At 40.8% G+C, this 24,013-nt stretch overlaps 1 protein-coding gene and 1 pseudogene across 9 annotated transcripts in view; one reads left to right on the top strand and one right to left on the bottom strand.

Annotated features, from left to right (window-relative positions):
* Window positions 1–8,341, top strand: part of LOC140513787 (gamma-tubulin complex component 4-like) — a 29,024-nt pseudogene extending 20,683 nt beyond the window's left edge.
* A 950-nt stretch (window positions 8,342–9,291) lies between these two features.
* Window positions 9,292–24,013, bottom strand: part of LOC140513769 (TP53-binding protein 1-like) — a 130,744-nt gene continuing 116,022 nt past the window's right edge. For 5 of the 9 annotated variants that reach the window (XM_072623725.1, XM_072623728.1, XM_072623726.1 and 2 more), the window contains 5 exons: window positions 19,444–19,659; window positions 16,118–16,212; window positions 15,516–15,715; window positions 10,105–10,250; window positions 9,292–9,649 (listed from right to left, as the gene is read on the bottom strand). In XM_072623725.1, coding sequence (XP_072479826.1) covers window positions 9,462–9,649; window positions 10,105–10,250; window positions 15,516–15,715; window positions 16,118–16,212; window positions 19,444–19,659 — 845 coding nt within the window. In that variant the 3' untranslated portion in view covers window positions 9,292–9,461. Of the gene's footprint in view, window positions 9,650–9,929; window positions 10,251–15,515; window positions 15,716–16,111; window positions 16,213–16,558; window positions 16,635–19,443; window positions 19,660–21,015; window positions 21,228–23,736; window positions 23,917–24,013 lie in introns of those variants that run through there. The other 4 variants (XR_011970322.1, XM_072623730.1, XM_072623731.1 and 1 more) reach the window with 4 other exon arrangements.

Raw genomic sequence — 24,013 nt, 5'->3', positions numbered from 1 at the left:
AGGAGATAATGACTAGAAATTGGGAATCCCAAAGGGTAAAGTAGTTTTGAGTAACTAAAGATAATGAGTTGTTCAAACATACTGAATTTGAGGTACCATAGGACATTCCAATTGAAATGAATATATCCAGCAATCAGAGACATAAGCCTGGAGCCCAAGAAGAAAGGTTAGAATTGTAGGCGTGTTCTTGGGAATAGAAGACCCTGAATCCTCTAAGCTGTCATTCCCCATAGCATGCCCATTTTCCTTCTTTTACTATTTTTTTTTTTTTAATATAGGTGTTCCACTGCCTGAATGAAATCCTAGATCTCTGTCACAGTTTCTGCTCACTGGTCAGCCAGAATCTGGGCCCTCTAGATGAGCGTGGGGCTGCCCAGCTGAGTATTCTAGTGAAGGTAAGTCTGCCAGAATGGAGCTGGACAGGGACAGTCCTGACAGCTAGAGAGTAAGCTGCCATCCTCTTCTGTGGAATTTATTTAAATGAAATTTTGCTTTTTTTCAATTAACCTAAATCTACTTTCTCTCCGTCCCACCTTCACTCATCAATGAAAAAGAAAGTAAAACAAAACTCTTGTAATAAATATGTATAGTCAAACAAAACAAATTTCCTCATTGGATAAGTTTAAAAAAACATTAAAACAAAGAAAAGGAAACTATAAACTGATATGTCTAATGAAAACAATACAAAATGTTTCAATGAAATATTTACAGGTAGACTTCAGCAACATAGCACAGACATGTCAGTATGACCACGTTGGATTTATAGCAAGAAGGCATTGTTTGTTAGATATTAGTAAAACTATAAACCTAACTGACCATGTTAATCATAATGGCCAAAATCATGATTTTATGAGATGTAGAAAAGCGTTTGACAAGATACAACACCCATTCCTGTTTGAAAAAGACTAGGAACTAGCACAGGAATAAACGTATTTTCCTTAATTTGATAAGTAGTATTTATCTATAACCAAAGCCAGCATTATATGTAATGATAAACTTATAAGTCTTTGAATCAGATTAAGGGTAAAGTAAGGATGTCCATTATCACGACCACAATTTGATAGAATGTTAGAAATGCTAGCTAGAGCAGTAAGACATGAAAGAGAAACTGAGGCAATAGGCATGGACAGAAGAAACACAGTTACACTTTTTGCATATGATGTAACGGTTTACATAGAAAGCTCGAGAGAGTTAACTGAAGAATTAATTCAAACAACTTCAGCAAATTTACAAGATATAAAATAAACCCACAGAAATCATTAGCATTTCTGCATATTACCAACATAACTCAGGAGGAAGAGGTAAAAAGAGAAATTCTTTTTAAATAACTACAGAATGTGTAAAATACTTGAGAATCTACCTGCTAAGGTCATCACAAGAACTGTATGAATACAACTACAGAACACTCGTAACATTAAGACAAATCTGAATAATTGGAGAATATTCATTGCTCATGAGTAGGCTGAGCCAACATAATAAAAATGACTGCTGCCTAAATTAATTTACTTCTTTGGTGCCATTCAAATCAAACTATCCAAGGATTACTTTATAGAGCTAAGAAAAATAATAAAATTTATCTGAAAGAATAAAAGACTAAAAACCTCAAGGGAAATAGTGATAAAAAGAGGGAAGGAAGCAGGCCTGCAGTACCAGATGTTAAACTATACTACAAAACAGTCATCAAAATTATTTGGTACTTGTTATGAAATAGGCTGATCAGGAAAACATATTAGGTATATAATATATAGAAGCAAATGAGCCCAGTAGCTTAGTATTTGATAAACCCAAAGATCCCAGGTGTTAGGGTAAGAACTTGCTATTTGACAAAAACTTGGGAAAACTGGAAAGCAGTCTAGCAGAAACTAGTGTATAGTTTAAACATCTCATACCGTATACCAAGGTACTAGCCAAATGGGTATGTGTCTTAGACATAAGGGGTAACATCATAAATAGATTTTAAAAGCAAGGAAGAAATGACCTGTAAGATATTTGGAGAGGGGAAGAATTCATGCCCGAACAAAGAACAGAGAGGATCATAGGACAGTTTTGATTGTGCACAAAACCAGTGCAGCTAAAGTTGAAAGAGAAGCAAAAATGGAAAAATATTTACAGCAATTTTCTCTGATAATGGACATAGTTCTAAAAATTAAAGGGAAATATTTCAGATTCACAAGAATAAGTCTCCCAGTTGTCAAGTGGTCAAAGGCTATAAACAGGCAGTTTTCAGAGGAAGAAATCCAAGCTCTCAGAAGTCAAATGAAAAAAATGCCTATATCACTAATAATTAGAGAAATACAGATTAAAACAGCTCTGAGGTTCCACTTCATGTTCCTCAGTTTGGCAAAAGTGACAAAAAAGGAATATGGCAAATGCTGGAAAATATATAGGAAAATAGGCACATTAATGTATCATGTCAGTAGAGCTGTACTTGGTCTAGCCATTCTGGAAAGCAATTGGGAGCTGTGCCCCAAAAGTTAGTAGTTTTCCCTAACCTTTCCCTTCCCTCCCTCCTGAATATATCATACTTCCCCCCTCTTTCCATTCTTTTAAGATCACCAAGACATCAGCAAAACCACTCCCAGGCTTTGCCTAATTAGATTTCATATGACTCCTGGTGATGATAGGATTCAGGTGACATATCATCTCCCCATGTTTGCATGTAAGCAATTACACTTGTCTAGGCCTTTTTCATTGTTCATTTTTGTTTACCTTTTTATTTTTCTCTTAACTCCTGTGTTTGAACTTCAGAGTTTCTACCAAGCATTCATTAGGAATGCTTGAAAGTCCTCTGTTTCATTAAAAGTCAATTTTTAGTCCTGAGTATGATACTCAGTTTTACTGATGTTATTTTTGGCTCTAACCTTAAGTCTTTGGCTTTCTGAAATACTGTATTCCAAGTTCTCCATTCCTTATACTGATGGCTGCTAAATCACGTATGCTTCCAACTGTGGCTCTTTGATATTTAGATTCTTTCTTTTTGGCAACTTGGAGGATTTTTTCTTTGACCCAGAAGCTCTGGATTTTGGCTATGATGTTCCTGGGAATTTTAGTTTGGGAGTTTCTTTCTGGACGTGATTGGTCGATTCTTTCCGTTTCTGCTTTGCTCTCTAAGTTCCAAGAGATATAAGCAGTTTTCTTTTACGAGTTCTTGAAGTAAGATGTCTAGGCTCTTATTTTTGTCCATGGGCTTCAGATAGTTCAATGATTCTTAAATTTTTTTTCTCCTGATGAGGTTCCCAGTTCAGTTGTTTCTGCTGTGAGATTCCTTGCATTTTCTTCTATTTTTTCCAGCCTTTTTGACTTTTAATATTTTTTGATGCCTCATAGAATCATTGGCTTCTTTTTGGTCCATTCTAATTTCAGGAAGTTTGTTGCTTGAGCAAGGATCTGCACCTTTTGTGCCAAGCTGTTCATTCCTTTTTCAGTTTGTTCATCCATAGTTCTTGTTTCCTTTCCATTTTTTTCCTCACATGCTCTCACTTAATTTACAAAAATGCTTTTCATCTCTTTTTTTAAAAACTCTTGCTTTGTCTCTTCCAACAATTACAAGAGAGTTTGTGCCCAAGGTGTATTTTTCTTCTAGGCTTTGCTTTTAGATATTTTGGAGTAATCTTTTCATGGAGGCTTGTCTGGAGCTTCCCTGCCACCATAATAGTTACTTCCTAACTTCAAACTTGATGTTAGGCATGGGCCCTCCACACTTCTGGAGGGAAGGTCTAGGCAGATCCTGTGGCTGCTTTCTTGGAGTATTGAACATTGTAATTTGGGGTGTCCCCAAAGTGGTCTGATCCTGAGCAAAGTCTGATCACTGCCTCTTGATCTGAGCTCTACAAGATCCTGCCCTGGGTTTGGATCTGAGCAGCAGTAGGCTGCTGGACTTTACCCTACCAGCTACCTGGAAAGCTGCCAGTTCAGAGTGATGGAGTTGTCAGCTCCCCTTTGGTCTAGAATTCCCACGAGGGTTATTCTTCTACAGGTGATCACACTGGGCTAGAAGCTGGCACCCCATTCTGGGACCCACATCATTACTACTTCTGTACTCTCTGGTTTAGGATTACCACCCCCTGGGACAGGTTTCCTTCTCAGTCTGCCAAGAATCTGTGACCCAGAATTGGGTAGTGGCTACCAAAAGTGCCAGTTAACACCTGTTCCTGCTTTCTGTATGCAGTGCCCTAATATGGGTCTGGGGTTTCCTCTTGCCTTAGTACACAGTGTCTCCCTAAGAGCTGCAGTATTTCATGCCTGGGGTGCTCTGTACCAGACTTCATCCCCAGTATTCGCAGACCTCTCCATCTTTCTCCCTAGAATGACTTGGAGTGGACAAATGACTCAGTGTTACTTTTCCTAGATTTACCCATCAAGATTCAGTCTGGTGAGTTTTCTAAATTTGTTTGGAGTAATTTGGTTTTTTAGGGGATGGAGCTTGTTATACTGCTTCATGCTACTCTGCCCTCTTGGCTTCCTCCCAGAAACATCTTAAAATTCTACATGTCTAAAACTGAATTCATTAACTTTCCCCAAAAAAGCTATCCTCTTCTGAACTTTCCTGTTACTGCTGAGGATAACACCAGACCTAGATCTCATCCTCAAGTCCTCACTCTCTTTTACTCCCCATATCCAATCTGTTCCTATGTCCTGTTGATTTTACATCAAAACATGTCCTATATCCCTCTCTTCTGACACTGCACCTAATGCTCTAGTACCTGCCCTTATTACCTCATTCCTTTTCTATTGAAATAGCCTACTGGTTGATCTCCCTGCCTCTAGGCTCTCCCCACTCCAGTCCACCTTCCTTCCATTCGTCTCCCAAATTAATCTTCTTAAAAGTGCAGATTTCTCCATGTCAACTTCCTACTCAGTGAATGTCAATGGCTCCCTATAACCCCCGGGATCCAGTATAAAACCCTGTTTGGCATTCAAAGCCCTCCATACCCAGCCCTCTGCTGCCTTTCTACCACGTACTCTGTGATCCAGTGTCACTGGCCTCCTTACTCCTCCTCCCACATGATTTTCTGTCTCCAAACTGCAGGCCTTGTCATTGCCCCCTATGCTTGGAATTCTCTTTCTGGTCATTTCCATTTCCTGGCTTCAAGATCCAGCTGAAACATTGCCTTCTCCAGGAAGTCTTTCTTGATCCCCTTCACTGGGAGGCCTTCCTTCTCTGGAGAATTTCAGATCTACCACGTGTCCAGCTCGTTTGTACACAGTTGTTTCCTCCTTGAGAACAGAAACTACCTTGTGCCTCTATCCGTATCTGAAGTGCTCAGCACACTCCAGGCACAATAGACGGTTAACAAATCCCTACCGGATAACTGACACTGCCTTCTGGTTCCCAGAGATGGAGGCAGTTTCCTTGACATTGTTTTAATATTTTTTGTCTCATGAAGTCGTTCTCTTTTCTTTAGCCCATTCTGATTTTCATGGAGTCTTTTGCATGGGTACGGTTGTTCTTCTTGTTCAAACTATTCGTTCTCTAATTCTGTGTTCCATCCAGTTCTTTTCCTCTACTGCTTTTATGTATAAAGAAAATTGTTTAAGCTTTCAACTTGGCTAACGTGCAACTTTGTTTTGCATTACTAGACATACTTGTAATAGGTTTTGGAGTTTTTTGCTTTCTTACTGGGTTTCGTAAGGAGTGAAGGGAATGTGTGAATTTGGAACCCCCGCAAAAAACAAGAAAAAGTCTTTGTGCATTGAAAAAGTAAGCTTGCATCTTCCTTTCTAGGAACTTGTACTCAAGCTGTATTTTTCTTCAAGACTTTGCTTATAGATGTTTTGGAGTCATTTTTTTCTTCTGCGTCTGCTTGACTCACCAATAATTTGTTATGGTGGGATTCTTCTTTCTGTTTGCTCATTTTTCCAGCTTACTTCTCGATTTCAGTCTTTATGTGAAGTCCAGACTGGGCTATATTTGCGTCCTCTTGGGTCTTGATGCTGCGTTTTGGGGGGTATTATTGTTATTCCAAGGTCTCAGGGGAAGTTCAGGCTGGACCTGCAAGCTTCCAGTGCTCCCAGAGAGGTTTGATCCAAGGTGAAATGAGTGCCTTCCTCACGATCACAGCTCTGCAGGTTCCTGGCCTGGTTTGGGGTCTGAGCAACACAATTGGAGGCTTGCTGCTTACTGGAGTTCCAGTGGACTGCTGCTGGAATCAGCCACTATCACAGGAAAGCTCTGCAATTTAGGATGACAGAACAAAGGGTGCCCTTTGGTCTAGAATTCTTGCCTTGGTTATTATCCTACCAGCTTCAGACTAGGCTTGATGCTGAAACTGAGACCCCTTCCCACCCTCAGCTGCCAGCCCCACTCCCCAGATCAGGGCCACATAGCTTGTTTCTCAAGTTGTTGCTTGCTCAGTGCATAGCCTGGAGCCTGTGACTGCTCCTTGGCCTGTAACACCATCCCTACTAGGTACAAGACCCTTCCTCGCCCACCCTGTATCTGTGACCCAGCACTGGGTAGAGCAGTCAGTTGGCATTTGTTACTGTTCCCTGCACTTGCCCTGGTGTACAGCCACAATCAGTCCCCTGGACTTCAAGGCACTTCCTATGAAACTCTTCATCTTCTCCAGCTATAGGTAAAAGAAGAATGAGGTTTTGGGGTGAATTCGCTTGAATCCCTGTTATTCCTTCCTGCAGGGTTTTAGCCGTCAGTCTTCACTCCTCTTTAAGATCCTTTCCAGCGTCCGGAATCATCAAATAAACTCAGATTTGGCTCAACTACTGCTACGACTGGATTACAACAAGTATTACACCCAGGCTGGTGGGACTCTGGGCAGGTAGGCACAGGTTAGGTATTCAGCTGACTAGGTTCCTGGAATCATACACTGCACCGGAGGGATCTTCTACTCCAACCCCCTTATTTTACAACGAGGAAATTGACACCTAATGTCTCAGACTGCCCAAAGTCACATAAATAGCAGTACCAGGTACTGAATTCAGCTTCTCTGACTTTATATCCAGTGGGCTGCCCTCTGCCTGTGTCATGCTGCCTCATGTAAAAAGATCAAGCTTTTTTATACTGAACAGTCTCTTCAGTACGATTTTTTCTCCCTTCTTATAGTGTGGGTTTGTGAGCAAGAGGGCATAGTAGGAATCATTTGCTCAGTTTTACCATTTATCTTTCTTCAAACTTTTTCCTAAAGAGAAAAAAAAAGACTTCTTTGGTCTTAGTAATTTTTTCTAAGCCTCCTCCCAGCTGATCTTTTGATGGTAACAGAAGACAGGCTAGGAGCTATCTACGATTCCTTGATTTTGAATGTGAAACTGTCTCACATCTATAGTTTTTTTGCAGGAAAAGTATGTGATGGTGTCTTTTTCTTTTGCAGTTTTGGGGTATGAACCCTGTGGTTGAGATTCAGGAGCTAAGTTGGCAAGATTGCAGTTTCCATCCGTCCAGAGGTGATTCCGTCTGTTGCTGAAGGTTCATGGAAACATTCTCTTCTACTTTTATAACTGAGAAATGCAGTTTAATCCGCTCTCTTGTCATGAAGCCGTTAACTTGTACTAAGGATATCATTTGTCACCATTAAAAAAAAAGTTAGCTTCATTATACATCAAAACAGAAGCGAATTTTTTTCTGGCCTTGTAGAAGAGTTTATTAATCCTCCTTCTATGAGTTTGGTGGTAAAGCATGACTTAGTTAATAGTCAAGTGACCGTGACTGAACGTGTACTTCTATTAGAAATACATTCTGAACAATCATTATAATATGACCGGAAAGTCAGATCTGCTTATGGCACACATTTGGAAAGAGGATCGTTTTTGCACATTAGATTTCTAGATGTCATTAGCAAGAAGGGCAACAGGTAAACTTTCTATTGACTTGATAGCTGTTCTTCCTTATTCACAGTTTTTCCACTGTCTTTGAAGAAGCTAAAAGATCTTAATCCATGAATCAAAAAATCAAACAACTTCCAACTATCTCAGCTTCAACTTAATGATTAAGTGGCTGTGTCTGTCAGAGAATTAAGATGTACAGAAGCTGGGGGCGGGGGGGAGGGAAATAGAATAAAGACCCCATGTGAAATTTCAGCTATAAAAGGGCATTAGTAGTTTAAGTCACAAATTCCACACCCAACTATATTAGTGCTACGAAAGCAGAAGCAATTAGCAGTTGTTTTTTTGTTTTTTTCTGGGGGGTGATGGGTGGTATTTCAGAGGTATGGGAGACTCCCCTCCCTCCATCAATGCAGCTCTGCAGCCAGTCTGCAACTCAGGCCTTAGAGGTACCCAGAGCGCCAAGGAGTTAAGTGGAAATAGTCTGTGTGGCAGAGACAGGGCTTGAACCTAGGTCATCAGGAGTGTCGTAACACCATCAAAATAAATATTTATTAAACCCTCACCACGGTACTGGCTTCTCTGTGTAGCAGATTAAAACTAGTCTAATATCCCCTCACTCTTCAAGGCAGTCAGTCACTGAGCAGGGATTTTCCCATTGATGTCTCTTAGAAAGCAGGAGGAAAGGGGAGATATTCAGGTATCTCCTAAAAAAGATGGATGGAGGTGGTCTCTCCTTCTACCACAGACCTCAAAGGGACTACCTTAACTGGTTTTCGTAGTAAGGGCCATGGTTACAGTAATTAAATGTATGCCTTTTTGGAGTTTTGAAAATTTCTAAGTGTTCAGGCAGCTACTTCATTTTATAGGACTTCAGAGCTTTTGACCCGGTCCCAGCCCAATCCTAGACTCTCCGCTAGCTAGCTCCACAGGACAGCTTACCATACTTCAAAGGAAAGCCCTTCAGAGTTCAGTGGGGTCTTAGCATCCCTAAGTTTAGTAATTTCATATTTGAGAAAGTATATGTAACTTACCAGTCCTATACTCACTGGAAAGAAATATTTTAAGGCAAAGAATATTCTCCACTTATCTTTGGAATGTCTTGGTACAAAATTAACTAGAAAAAACAAAAATGGTCACCACTAAGCCTACTAAATACCAAATAGCAAATCTGAAAGCCCCTCATCCCCCTTATCTGCAAGGCCAGATGCTCCTCTTCCAAAAGGTGATGAGGACTCTCTTCTGCTTAAAAGTCGTACAGTTGGGAGTTCTTGATCATTTTCCTGACATGGACCCCCTCTGGCAGTCTGGTGAAATCTGTAGATCCACTCCTAAGAACTGTTTTCACATTCATGAAATACATAGGATTACAAAGGAAACCAATTATATTGAAATACATTTCTCAAAATACTAAAAACAAGTGGTTCAAGCACCTCTGCCATACAGGTAATGTTCTTTTCTCCTATTCCTTCCTTCCAAAAGAAACTCAGAAAAAAACAAAGGATAAAGAATCAGTTACTACAACCAAAGAGATTCAACATTTATTTTATCATAAAAGTTCAGCAAAGAAAACTATATACAATGATCCATGCATGAAGTCCGGTTACACACAAGACACATTTAAAACCTGGTTAAAACACAGTCTTCACAATAGCAGGGAATGAAATTGATGGGGCCGAGCATCTTCAGTCAGCGACATAATCATGTTTATATTTCGGATGCTGCTTGAATCCAACTCTCTCCCCAGCAATGAGGCACTGGATCACCCACTCTTGTGACACCACGGGCAGCTGTAACGCTTCTGCACACTTCAGCACTGAGGAAGGGCACGAGGGGTCTGTCACCACAACGTCAAATACCCCCAAAGCAACATCTGAAAGAACGAGCAGAAAACAAATGGAAAGAAATACATCACAGCCCTCTGTTATGAGGAAGGACGTGCCCTCTAGCCAGCCCATTCCACTTTGCCCAAACTAGAGACCTGTTCCGTCCATCAAATATCTATTTGAATTAGGACGTTTCAGTAGAAGGATACCATAGTGAGCGTCCCTGAACCCAGAGAATGGTTGTGTCTGGGAAAAGGTTTGGCAAATACATCACTGGAACCAAGCGGAAACTAAGAACAGCCCTGTGCTGGTGTCATGGTGGCTCACCTCACCTCTTCAAGTTGCTTGTCTTCTCTCAGTAGAACACGAGCAAGATCTACCTGTCAGGACAGGAACTTTGACCACAAGGCCCAGTCATTATAAAAGCTAGCCTGCCGTTGGCAAGAGGAACAATGCACTTCTTGGGGAAGCAGGGGCTTCCTAACATCCTTTCAATAGATACCTTTGTTCTGGGCAACTGAGTGGTGCTGCTTCACTGAGGCTGCTCCCCCAGTCATGAGGATCTCAGACCAGAGTTCCTGGAAATTTTGCTGCTGGTCGGATACTAAAAGGACCTTCAGATTATGGAAAGGATTCTCACGGGGGTGCCTACAAAAAAGGGAACAGAATCAAAGATGGAAAAGAGCAAACGCAGGTCTTAATCTTCTTTGGGGGAAAACAAGAGAATCAATAACCCTACATAGAGAGTTCTCGTATATTTGGATGTTTTGAAAAGCAGGCTTCCTGAAGGAGCACGCTCTTGCACATTCACAATTTCTGCAAATAAAGCCTTCAAAACTCTTCTTTTTAGGCCTTAGTGTGGAGATCCTGGTAGGCTTACCCCCTCCACTGCTCTGATTATCTCAAGTCTAATGGTCCTCTGGTTCAGGGTCACTCCCGAACCTATCCTCCCAGAGGTCAGAAACATTTTTAAATGCTCTAAATTATGCAAATCCTTGTACACATTTCAAAAACCTTAACTTCAGGACTAATTCTCTTGGATCCCATTGGTGAACCAGTTTAGCTCTACACAATCCTTTCTTGAGTCCCTAGGCCCCTTATCCTATCACTGATTGTAAGCTGCCAAGCCTCAGCCTTGGATCGTTCCTGGCACAAGTGCTGCTGAACAAAGGCAGATGAGACCCTTGCCTCCTTGTATTTTATGGGAAAAAACTGAGGTCATTCACCGTAAGGTACGTCTTCTCCTTCCTCACACTCAGATACCTTCTGTTACTGTATGTCCTTCACTCCTATCCCACACGAAGAAGTGGGGCTTAACAAGGCTGATCTCTACACTTGTTCAAGAGATCCCATTCCATCCCATTCCCTCCAAAAGACTGCCCCATTTGTCATTCCTATTTTGTAACATTTCTTTTTGCGAATTTTTTATTTTAAATTTAAATACAAAGTGAGAAAAGAAAAGAAAACCTGCCCTGTATACAGTAGACCGTAAGAGGATTCAATATAAAAATACATTTCCATTTCAAGAAAATCTATAAGATAAACACTACACGTTGTTTTCAAAGTTGCCCAGCTTTGCTTCTTTGTTGGTTTTGTCCTTTTTACTTTATTTTGCCCCTCCCTTTCCTCCCACCCTAGAGGAGGCTACAATGAAGTATGGATCTGGGGACATATACATAGATATCTACAAATATATCCATATATACTTAAGCAAAAATATCTAAGACATACTATGCTTACTTCCTCCCATCATCTGTTCTCTGAAGGTAGATAGCATCTTCCTTCATAGATGAAAGTCTCCATGTTTTTCTACAACAACCAGCTCATCATTTCCTACACCACGGAAAAATTCCAACCCAATCACATCCTATTTGAGAGACTGTCTAGGAAACTATTTTCCCACTTTTCTGCATTCCTTCTATTCTTCACTGCATATGTTTTATCTGTGTAAGAAAGTTTTCATTAAAAATAATTGAAATTATCCTTGTTTACAACAATGCTCTCACATTATAATACAGTCTAAGTCTTGATGCTGCTGAATCTTCCTTGACATATTTTTTCCTGGTTTCTTTGAAGTTTCTGACCTTTTGTTCTTAGAAATGACCTTTGTTGTTGTTTCTAACTCGGTAAAATAATTTTTTAGTAATTTAATTGGGAAGACGCTGAATAGATTAGTTAGGTAAAACTGTCATTTAAAAATTTACATTGGCTTTGCCTACCCATGATCAATAAATAAACATTACTTCAATTATTTAGATCTGAGTCAAGTGTTTCAGGGTCATGTTCATACACTTCCTGTGTCTGTTCTGGCAGGAATGTGTCTAGGTGTTTTAAATGGTCCAAGACAATGTTGAATAACATCATCGACACAGTGTCGCTTTTCTATCTTTTACTTTTGATTAAACCTATTTAACTTTAAGCTGTGTCTTCGATCATGATTACCATCCCTGCTCTTTTTTACATACGAACGTCTACCCCTGTCCTTTATTTTATCTTTGTGTTCATCTCTCATTTTTGTTTCCTGAAAGCAACAAACTCTTTAATTAAAATTTTTAATCTGCTATCCGTTTCCATTCTGTGGGTAAATTTGCCCCATTCACAGTCTAAGCTACAATGATCTGTTGTGCATTTTCCTCCCTATTCTCACCCTATTTATTCTATCCCCCCACCAGTCCTCCGCTTTACTTCTCCCTGCTACCTTGCCCTCTTATTCCTTAACCTACCCACCCCTCTGAAGTCCTTCCTTTATCCTCTCCCCTTATCCTCTCCCCTCCTGAATTTAGAAGACTTTTATACATACCTACCTACATGTGTTTCCCTCTCTAATCCACTTCTGAGGAGAGTAAGGTTGCAGCACGCCTCCCCACTAGCTTCTTCTGTACAAGTTTTTCCTTTCATGCCCCATCTGTTCTAGATAACCGAGCCCTCGTTTGCTTGGATGTTATGTATTATATTTCCCCTTTTCAGTTCCTTTATTGTCCATTTTTTTCCCCATGCAGGACTGTACTTCACTTTGTTGGATAAATTACCCTTGCTTATTACCCCAGCTCTTTCCCGCTACAGGACACAGCAGCTGTCTGATCTTGCGGTATCCTTATTGTAGGTCCACGATATCTGGGTTGTTTTTTTCTTGTTGCTTCCACGATTTCCTCCTTAACCTGGGAGCTCCGAAGCTTGGCCATGATGCTCCTCTAAGTTTACGTCCTGAGCTCTCTTTCAGGGGATGATCAGTGCAATTCTTCTATTTCAACTTTACCTTCTTGTTCTAGAACTTCAGGACAATTTTTCCTTGATAATTTCTTAGAGTATTGTATAAAGATTCCTTTCTTCAGTGTAGTTTTCAGGGTCTGACTATTCTTATATTTCTCTCCTTGATCTGTTCTCCAGATCAGTTGTTTTTCTATGAGATATTTCACTTTCTCTTCTATTTTTTCATTCTTTTGATCTTGTCTGATGATTTCGTGGTGTTCTAGAACATCATTAGCTTCCCCTTGCCCAATTCTAATTTTCAAGAAATTATTTTCTTCCTTAAGTTTTTGATTCTCCACTTCCAGTTGGTTGGTTTTCTTTTCCTAATTTTCTTGATTTTTTTTTCTTTTTTCTAATTTTTCCTTGATCTCTCTTGATTTTTAAAGTCCTTTTTAAGTTCTTCCAAGAACTCTTTTTGGGGCCATTTGACGTTTCTCATGAAAATAGGAGTGGCTTTTTTAGCTCCATTATCTTCTTCTCAATAGTAACCCAGATCTTCTCTATCCCCATTGTAATCATCTGTGGTTGGGTTCTTTCTCCTTTCTTTACTTATTTCATTCATTTATTGATTGTTTTATTTTATTGTTAGCAGCTGTCAGTGCAATCACGTTCTAGTCCCAAGGTACAGGGAATGCTGCCCCAAGCCTCGGATCTTTCCTACTGTTACATGGGACCCACCCTAGAGCTCTTCTCTCCACTCCTAAGCCACACATGATTTTGCTCCCTCTGGTTCCTCGGGTGGCTGCAAACTACAGCTGTCATTTCTGCCCTGGAACTGAAGCCAGGTATTCTGCTGTCCTGCAAGTGCCCACAGCCAACAGGGTCCCTGCCCCTTGCTACTGCAGTCACTAGGTGTGTGCTAGCTCCTCCTCCCTGCAGCCAGTCTGGGACACATCTGGTCAGCACAGCTGTGCTTGGTGTCCCTTGGCAGTGGAAAGTCCTTCAATCTTCTATTCAGCTTTCAGACACCCCCACCTCCCACCTCATCTCCCCAACACTGTTCTGGAGATGAAAGTTTCTGAAGCTGGGGCTGCCTATCAACCTAGCTGCCCCAGGGCTTGTTTGTTCACTCTGTGGGATTGGCTTGGAGGTGTCTGCACTTCATTCAGATAGAAACTCAGGCCCCTGGAGTTTGGGTCTTTCCTGGAATCTTCTCAAACTGTGTTAGGCAACAACTGCTTTACCCCTTTATTTCTGCTGCTCTTAAGCAAGGTCTTTCTTTTGTGGAGAAAATGTGGAGAGCTGAAAGTTTTCTAACCTACATGACTATCTTCCCAGAATCCTCTCTTTATAACTTATTTTTCATATTTCATTGCCTCCTCGTTTCCTTTCTACTGCCTAGAGAAACATAGACAACGTATCTCCTCCATCCTGAAAAAAACAGCACTTGATTCTTCCATGCCTTAAATCATCCTGTATCTCTTCTGCCCTGTAAGACTAAACCTGAAAAAGCCATCTGTAACAAGCGCCTTTCTCTCCTCTCACTCTCTTCTTAACGCCTTGCAACCTGGCTTCCAGCTTCATCAATCTACTGAAATTGCTCTCTCCAAAGTCACCAACGATCTCTTAATTGCCAAAACCAACGGGCTTTCTCAGTCCTCATTCCCTTCGACCAAACCAGAGCCTTTGATACTTTCTTCTCTCCAGGTCTTTTAGACGTTACTGTCTCCTGGTTCTCCTACTTATTAGACAGCTCGGTTTCAGTGTTCATGCCCTCTAATTACAGGTGTCACACAGGGTTGTGTCCTGAGCCCTGTTCCTTTCTCCCTCTATCCTACTTCACTTGGTAATCTCATAGTTCCCATGAATTTAATTCTCTTCTCTGTGTTGATTTTCAAATTTACCTGTCCCAACTTCTCCTGATGTTCAATCTCTCATTTCCAACTTCTTTTCAGACATCTCAAACTAAACACATCTAAAAATCACTCATCTCTCCCCCTAAACATTCTCCCCCACCCCATTTCCCTATTTCTGTCAAATGTAACACCATCCTCTTAGTCCCTCGGGCTCATAATGTAGGAGTTGTTCTGGACTCTTTACTATCTCTCATTCCCATATCCAATCTGTGGCCAAGGCCTGTTGATTTTACCTTTGCAACATCTCTCAAATATGTCCCCTTCTCTCCTCAGACAGGCCACACCCTGGTACAGGCCCACCTGCTTCCGATCTCTTCCTGCTCCTGTCCACCCTCCAGCCACCAAAATCATTTTCTTGAAGTGCAGGTCTGACCATGTCAGCCCTCCACTACTCAATACACTCCAATGGCTCCCTATTGCCTCCAGGATCAAATATAAAATATAAATATAAAATTCTGCTTGTTTTTAAAATCTCATTTTCTACAGAAAGACTTTCCCAACCCCTCTTAATTCTAGTGCCTTCCTTCTTTTAATTATTTCCTGTTTATTCTGTATTCAACTTACTTGTACATAACTATCTGCATCTCTCCCATTAGACTGTAAGGTCCTAGAGGGCTGGGATTGTCTTTTTTATCCCTAGTACTTAGCACAACACCCAGCACGTAATATGCACTTAATAAATGCTTACTGAGTGAGAAGCCTTTCTCACCCAAAGCTTATCACTGCACACAGTACTGCCCTGCCCAGGTTCTCACTTGCACATTTGCTACAATGCTACTGAATTCAAAATGGACTTCAGAATCCTTACCATTCCAGGATCCTCTGTTCCTGAAGACTGTACCCAGCTGGCAGCAAGTAATTTCGATAGTTCTGGAGCTGGTTGGCATGGCAGCTGTCGTGGACCCAGACATGAGACACACAAGGGATCCCACTGGCAAGGCACAAGAAGTACTTGCGGGTCCGACAGTGCTGATCCGCAATCAGAAGACACTGATAGGCCACATCACACTGAGAAGGAAGAAATTCAGCAGATACACTCAGTGATTTTGTTCTAACATGATCCCTGAAAGGTATTCCCAACAAATTGAGAGGGGAACTGAGACGAAGCCCTCCAGACAGTACCATGTGCCTTAGCCCATCCAGGTGCCAAAAAAGCTTCTTATTTCCCTTTAATGCAACTCACCAAACCTCCAGAATGCCCTAATGCCCCTGCAGAAATTCGCAAATAATGCCAGTCTACAGGCCAAAAATCAGAAATGTGAAGTGCAAATTTCTTTCCAATTCCAATCCCCATCTTTTCTGTTCCTAGCAACAGTATTCTCCCCATGCTAAGCCTCAACTTTATGCCCTACTTACCCCAGCATCTGATGTACAGCAACTTCATGTAGCTACAAAAGAGGAAATGCTCACCTGGGCTTCATTGAAGTCTTCAAGAATGTAGCCAGCTCCTGCTCGAAGCTGGGACTCTGTATACTGCTTGTTGTAAGGGGGAGCTTCCAAAAATTCTACATCAAGTGAGAAGAACCAGTAAAATCCAGTTATTGCCAGAAACTTCTCATTTGTGATCTCCTATTTTATACTTGGCTTCCTACTACCCATTCTCCCACTCCCCAGCTGTCTCCAAAGCCAGTTCAAGGGTCTCCCCATGGATCAAAAGAGTTCTTGAAAGGTGGAAAAGGCTGCCAGAAGAAAGGGTGGTGGGACAGTTGAGGAATGGAGATAGCACAATAAAGGTGGAAAGAATATCGAGAATCTTCCCAGTCAGGACTGCATCTAGACCATGGCTGCTTACAGGGATTGAAATCCCCCAACTTCCCAGGATAGTCTGTTCCAATGTTTAATAACCCTTACCATCAGGAAGTTCTTCCTTATGTCTAACCTAAATCTCTCCTGCTGCAAACTAGCCCATTTCCTCTAGTTCTGTCCTCTGTGGAGATGAAGAACAACTGATGAGTACTCTCTTTACATAGACCTTCACACATCCCCCTCATTCACACTTTCCCCCCACCCACACTAACACTTAATGTGCCCAAAACGCTGGAGGCAGAGGCCGGGCAGGGGGAGCAGTACAGGAGTGCTGGAGGACAAAAAGGGAGACATCCCAATGTAATTTATGGATTATCCGGAAAAACTGTCTCAATTTTTGTTGAAAAATTTTTCTAGAATGTATTATTAGCCAACGCCTTAGTAGAGGATAATAAAAGAAAACCTGTTATTTGATAAATCAGATATTATATTTAGATGAAATCTGAATATTAATGATTACCATATAATCTTAAAGTTGCTGTAGAAGGTGGCAGTCACGGATACCAGGTTCTATCCTGAAAGCTTTAGGGGTGTTGTTTTTAAACAAATCCTCAATCAATTTTTTTTTCTTTTGGGTCACTTACTCCTCTCCAATGTAAATGGAATATAGAAATTACAAATGAGAGAGAAAATTCTGGTTAAGGCTTCTAGCCGACTGGATTCAGATTAATTTGTTTTAATGTTAAAAAAAAAAAAAAAAACCCAATCCAGTGCATGGTTTTCTATTTCAACCCTCCACCCTCCCCATCAAAAATTTCCAGAAATAATCACCTTACTCTATAATAGCTCATATTTATATATAATGCCTTTAAGTTTATAAAGTACCTTCCCCACAGCAACTATTGTGAGGTGCACAGTGAAATGTTAGCTTCGTCTTAGAGAAGAAAGGAAGGCACAAATGTTAAGCTACTTGCCTAAGGTCACACAACTAATAAACAGGAGAGCTAAAAACTGAACCTGGGAGATATCCTCCAGTCCACTATTCTAGGTCAAATATAAAACAGCACTCCAGGAGAAAATCAGAGCTGCAGGTCCCTGCTTCCGGTACCACCTCACACACTCAATGAACTCCTGAGCCAGTCATTTACATCTAATGCCTCAACCTATTGATGTTTTCCACCAAGTTTCTGTTTGCTCTTCCTCTAATTATTCCTCTTTTGTGCAGACTTTAGCTACTCTATATCTCTCTTAAAATAAATACCAAAACTGGACATCTACAAAGGTCTGACCCGACACCACAAGAATACAATGCAGCGTCATTATGTTGACTTAATAGTCCGTGATGATGAGTCACATTCACCTTCTAGTACATTAGTAATTTCATTTCAATTGTTTTTTGTTATAGGATTGCTAGTTTTGTGCCTATTTAGGTTTTAACCTCCAACTGTATTGTCTTATATATTCTCTAATTTATCCCAGTTACTACGGATTCAACGTCTGTATTTGGAGATACAATTTTCCCTACCTGATGGGACAGAACCAAAAACTGAATGGATTCTTAACAGTCCTAGAACCAACCACTTTAACCCGTCATCCCATATAAATCCCCAGGATGACCTCATGCTCCTTCCCTTCTCAGAGTCCAGTTACTTGGGAATCAATGCTGTTACATGATTATAGTGCATGAAAATGAGGACGATGAAATGGGGATTTTTATCATCAAAATTCTTAAGGGTGAGAAGCAGAAGGCTGGGAGAAAGAGAAGCAAGAAAGGAGAAAGAATATGAATGAGAACAAGATCTGGCAACATTAGGAAGGTAAAGAAAAATGAGGCCCCAAATATCAATGTCCCCTTTTCAGAACACAAATTACCTATACCATCAAATCCAAATATATAATCAGCTTAGAAGCCAGTTAACAAGCTATATATTTTTGGATTCCAATGAGTTCAAGAGGAAGCCTTTCTATTACACCTCAATTCTCTTTAGTGGGAAAAGCTCATCCACTTCCTGTCCCTTCCATGCCCCTATTCATTCTCCAAGTTATAAAACACACCACCAGTAACAAAAAATGAAGCACAATTGCTTCTCTTTTCTGCTAAAGTGATTCCCTGTAGCCTTCCAAGATGTGTCCTGCAAATCCTGCCCTCCTTTACATTTTTCCCATTTCTCTGAATACTTGGCACTTATCAGAAAATCCAAATTTTGGCTAACATTCAACTAATATTAACATTGTACAGGGAGGTTTGGCTAATGTTAAAAATTCAGCAAAAATAAATAGCTTGTTCATTAACTGGGGTTAGAGACACAACCCTGAAGAGCTACTATGGCTGCTGATCACTAATGGTGATACTACCGCCAAATACAGTTTGCTCTTCCAAGACTTAATGTCAGCCAGAAATCCGTAGCTAGTGTTCAAATATCACATTAGAGAAAAGTCTGAGCCTTAGCCATAATGGGTAGATTGATGTGTTTTTGTCAGCCATTCTTATTTAAATTCATACTTTCCTTTTTTCCCTCTTAAGAGTCTTAAGACTCAAGACTTTCTGAAGGCAGAGAACAAGTCTTTCTCATAACTCCCCATGATGTTATTAACATAATTGTACGTTTAGTTTGCAGTCAAATGGATGAAAAATGTCTAGAAATTGCTTGTTGACAGTCCTTGACAGAAGACCTGCTATCGCCACATACCCCCCCTTCCAAAGTCCCCTGAAAGCCAGTTGCCTTTCTCCCCCTCCCACCAGTTCTGCTACAGCCTTTTCCTTAAAACTTGGATAGGAAAGACGTCGGCTACTTAGAGGAGGCGTGTTTGCTTTCCTCCGCCCTTAGTTCAGGGTCGATTTCCACTTGTTTTAGAGCTTCTCTACGTGACAAAGGGCACCAAGCACAGGCTTACTAAACAAGTGGAGCAACTAGAATAAATATGAGGGAAATGGGAAGCTATGTCAGAAACCCACAAATTTCCATGGGAAATGAGGACAGTGGTCTCACCCTCCTCTTCCTCACTGCTCCCAGTAGGACCATCTGGCAATTTAGATCGGTTGGCTAGCTTATCGTTGGCTGTGGCCATGGTGAGGAGAAAAGCATAGCCCAGAAACAAAGTCTTGTTGTGGGGTAACGGTCCCCTCTGGTCTTCCAAAGCTAATGGCTCTCCAGCATTGTCTCCACCTTCGCATGGACTCACAAATTCTCCTACTCCCACGGTACCTGGTTAAGAACAAAAACAACATTATTACAGAGAACTCTCACGTTGTACCAGAGCCAAGGAACCTAAGAATATAGCATTCTACACACAGTAGGCACATAGAAATGTTCGTTAAATTAAATGAATCCTACCTGCCTGAGTACAAAGTAGTATACAACATTCCACTCTATTTTGTTTACTTCTGAGATGACAACTATGTTACATGAGGAAAAAACAAAAACAACTATGTAGAGTAAACATAAATGAAAATTTTATTTTTTTAACTTAAATAAAAATCAAAATAAAATCAATGACACGGTGATATGCATAAAATGAAAAATCTTTCAATACACAAAAATAATTAGAATTTTTACACATCCAAACCAAACGTTTACGGGACTAGCTAGGAGAGGACTCACGGTCATTAGAACTCCCCCCTGGTCAGTGTCTGTTCTGTTACTGTTTCCAGTACCTGGGAAGGAGGTGAACCTGTTAGCTAAGGGTTTATGACACATCCAGATTTGTTTGATCCTCTTTGTTCAATTTTCCAGGAATAAAAGAAAATGGGTATTTGTGTCAGGAAAATTGACTGTAAGGCTCATATAAAGACGAAGATGACAGGTAACGTTTTCCCCAGATAAAAGAACGAGCTAGAAAGAAGCTTGCATCTAGGGACATTTTGACACCCAGATGATGAAGATACAACCAACAAGTCTGAACACAAAAACAGCTGCCCTTTTAATAAAACTTAACACTGCAATTTAATCAAACTACTTTCCTACATCCCAGCACCAAAGGAATAAGAATTCATTAAAGTTGAAGAGACTGGAGAAGCCACTGGAACATGGAACACAGGTTAGTAAAAGTCATGCAAAGTGCCACAATGAAGCAGTGCTGGACAGTCGCTGGACATCGTGAGACAATGAGTTCCCAGGTTCTGAGGGCAAATGAGACACCAAGAAGCACATGTACCATGGATAAGTGACAACCACAAACTTCACCTGCCTCTAAATTTTGCCCCCATCAGCCCTGATTCTTTTCCCAGGCCCCCCCCCTCCCAACTACCCCCATCACAAAAATTATCATTTAAATGTTTCAGATATTATTGCCATTCCCTCTTTACCTTACTCTGCCAAGAATATTGTGGTGAGGGGGTAGAAAGGAGTGATTAACTCCTCAATGAGCTGGAGTGCCCTAAAACAGGAGGCTATATGAAAGCATCTTACGCCCTGCCTAGCTGAATACGTACACAGCTCATTACCAGGAGAACAAAAGGCCACATAATTAACACTACTTTGTTTTTCACAATACTTTATTATCTTTTGCCAAGAAGACTACCATTTGCATGTCATGAAGGTATCTGAAGGAAGAGCATTTACATTGTGGCAGACTTGCTGCCTCGCTTGGCAGGGGAATCAATCTTCCTCAGGGCATATCAGTTTCCTCTTCCCAGAGAGAGGCCCCATAGAGACTCGGGGACTTTCGAGAGCTTTACGAGGAGGAGTGGCAGTGGCACTGCTGCTGGAGGTAGTGGGGGTGCCTGGGGAGTTGAGGTTACTTCGTCGTTTTCGCTTACGCTCCACCAAATTATCTATAACCAAGTAAGACAGAAAGTAATTAGTTCTCACAATATAAGGCCCCGAATCCTTCCCTCACACTTCCCACTGCACTATAAAACATATTCTAAGACCATTCCATATTTTGTTTCACACTTCTATGGCTGAAGATTTGTTTTACTTCTTGCTGAGCTGAGGAGGGTTGACTGAAGATTTGCTTTATCTCTGCTGGGCTGAGGCAAGAAGCCTAAGGATTTACTACAAGGTGGGGCAGGCATCCTTCAGTGGCCAGACTTTCCATGTGCTTCAGTGCAGCCCAAGAGAAATACAGAAAAACTCCACCTGGCCTCAGCACATGCCAGATACCACCACTAGGATTCTATCTCATCAACAGGTAAGCTACCAGTACCTGAGGCCCCAGTACACAAAGCTAGTGACCAGGCCTCTGGCCCCTAGCACAAGAAGCTTGGGACAGTGTGGCCTGTACTCTAGCAGGAAAGCTCAACTTTAAAAACTACTAAACAGGCTCCAAAAATGATCAAGAAGCAAAAACAAACACTGATAACAGAAAGTGACAACGGTGACAGGGAAGATCAAAACACAAACTCAGAGGAAAGCAAAATTGTCAATAAACCTACATCCAGAAAACCTAAAAGGGGGCATTCCCTTTGGTCTCAATTGGTCTCAAGCCCAAAATACCTTCTTGGGAGAGTTTAAGAAGGATTTAAAAAGTCAAATAAAAGAGGTAGAAGAAAAAACTGGGAAAAGAAATTAGAAGTATTCAAGAGAGAGTCAACAGTTTGAAAAAGGACAAAAATTGACCGAAGAAAACAATTTCTTAGAAAGTAGAACTGGCCAAATGGAAAAAGGTACAAAAAGCTAACTGAAGAAAATAATTCCTTAAAAATTAAAGTTGGGCAAGTGGTAGGAAATGATTCTATGAGACATCAAGAATCAATCACATAAAAGCAAGAGAATGAAAAGATAGAAGAAAATGTAAAATACCTCATGCGAAAAACAACTGATCTGGAAAATAGATCCAGAAAAGATAATTTAAGAATTATTGAAATACCAGAAAGCCCTGATCATAACAAAAAAAAAGCCTGGACAGCATCTTTCAAGAAATTATCAAGGAAAACTGCTTTGATGCCTAGAATCAGAGGGTAATACAGACATTGAAAGACTCACCTACTGAAAGAAACCCCAAAATGAGAACGCCAAGGAATATTGTAGCCAAGTTCCAGAATTATCAGATCAAGGAGAAAATACTGCAAGCAGCCAGAAAGAAATCATTTAAATATCACGGAACCACAGCCAGGATTACACAAGACTTGGCAGCTTCTACATTAAAGGATCAGAGGGCTTGAAATAGGATATTTTGGAAGGCAGAGGAGCTTTGATTACAACAAAGAATCAACTACCCAGCAAAACTGAGCATAATCTTTCAGGGGAAAAGACAGACCTTCAATGAAATAGGGGACTGTCAATTATTCCTGATGAAAAGAAAAAAAACCAGAGCTGTACAGAAAATTCAATCTTTAACTACAAGACTTAAGAGAAGCATAACAAGGTAAACAGGAAAGAAAAAAAGTGCTATTCATTAAGGTTAAACTGTTTATATCCCTACATGGGAAAGTGACACTTGTAACTCCTGACAGATGCATCTTTATCAGGATAGTTAGAAGAGGCACACATAGATTAGAGCATGTGGGTAGAAGCTGACTTTGATGTGATGATAAAAAAAATTAAGGGGTGAAACTTGTACTTGGAGAAGAGGAAAGGGGGAGGTAGGACAGAATAAGTTACATCACAAGAAGAGGCATAAAGACTTATTACAGCAGAGAGAAGTGTGAGGGAGGCCCCAAGGGGGGCAAATATCATTTGAACTTTAATCTCACTGGATTAACAGAGAATAAGATATACATACAGCTGGTTTTAGAAATCTAGCTTACCCTATGGGAAGTAAGAGGAAAAAGTGGAAAGAAAAGGGAGGGAGCTGATACAAAGGAGAGAGCAGATTGAGGAAAGTGATGGTCAGAAGCATAGCAGGTCAGAAGGGAAAGGGTGAAAGGTGAGAGAAAAGTGCAAACAAGGGGGAAAATAGGATGGACAGAAAGAGGCACAGTTGGTCATCAGAACTGTGAATGTGAATAGGATGAACTCTCCCATAAAACGGAAGAAGACAGCAGAGTGGATCAAAAACTATAATCCTACAATGTTGTTTATAAGCAGAGAGACACACACAGAGCAAAAGTAAAAGGCTGGAGCAGAATGTATTATGCTTCAGCTGAAGTAAAAAAAAGCAAGGACAGCAGTCCTGATCTCAGACAAAGTAAACATAGATCTAATTAAAACGATTTACTAGAAGGTTCCGGGAAGGAAACAGGAACAGACAGTGGCCCAGGAATATGCACCTGATCTCCATCTAATCAGCCACAAGTGGATACAACAATAACAAAGTTAATCAAGCTACCCAAAAGACTGCCTTTTAATACAGGCTTGACAAGGCTTCCTGAGATTAGCTGCAGAGAACACCGATCTTACCTAAGCTAATGTCTGCGGCCTTGGTGAGGGGTGTTACTGGCTCATATGGACCAAGCCCATACTGCTCCCTCAGTTTGTTCCCTTGTTCCAAAGATAAGATAACTGCCATTCGCTTGTACCATTTCCTTTGGCCCTCTTTTTCAATACTGTATTATAATTCCCCAGATTCTTTTCTGTGTCCTTTTACCACGCGTGGGAAGAAAATAAAGGAAAGCTGTGGTCAGTGATGCCATCCCACATAGTCCATTACTTGTGTCCACTCTGTGCTCTGCCCAGT

The sequence above is a fragment of the Notamacropus eugenii genome, chromosome 7 (genome assembly GCF_028372415.1).
Source record: "Notamacropus eugenii isolate mMacEug1 chromosome 7, mMacEug1.pri_v2, whole genome shotgun sequence".
Classification (NCBI taxonomy): Eukaryota; Metazoa; Chordata; class Mammalia; order Diprotodontia; family Macropodidae; genus Notamacropus; species Notamacropus eugenii.
This window is presented reverse-complemented; position numbering and strand designations above follow the sequence as displayed.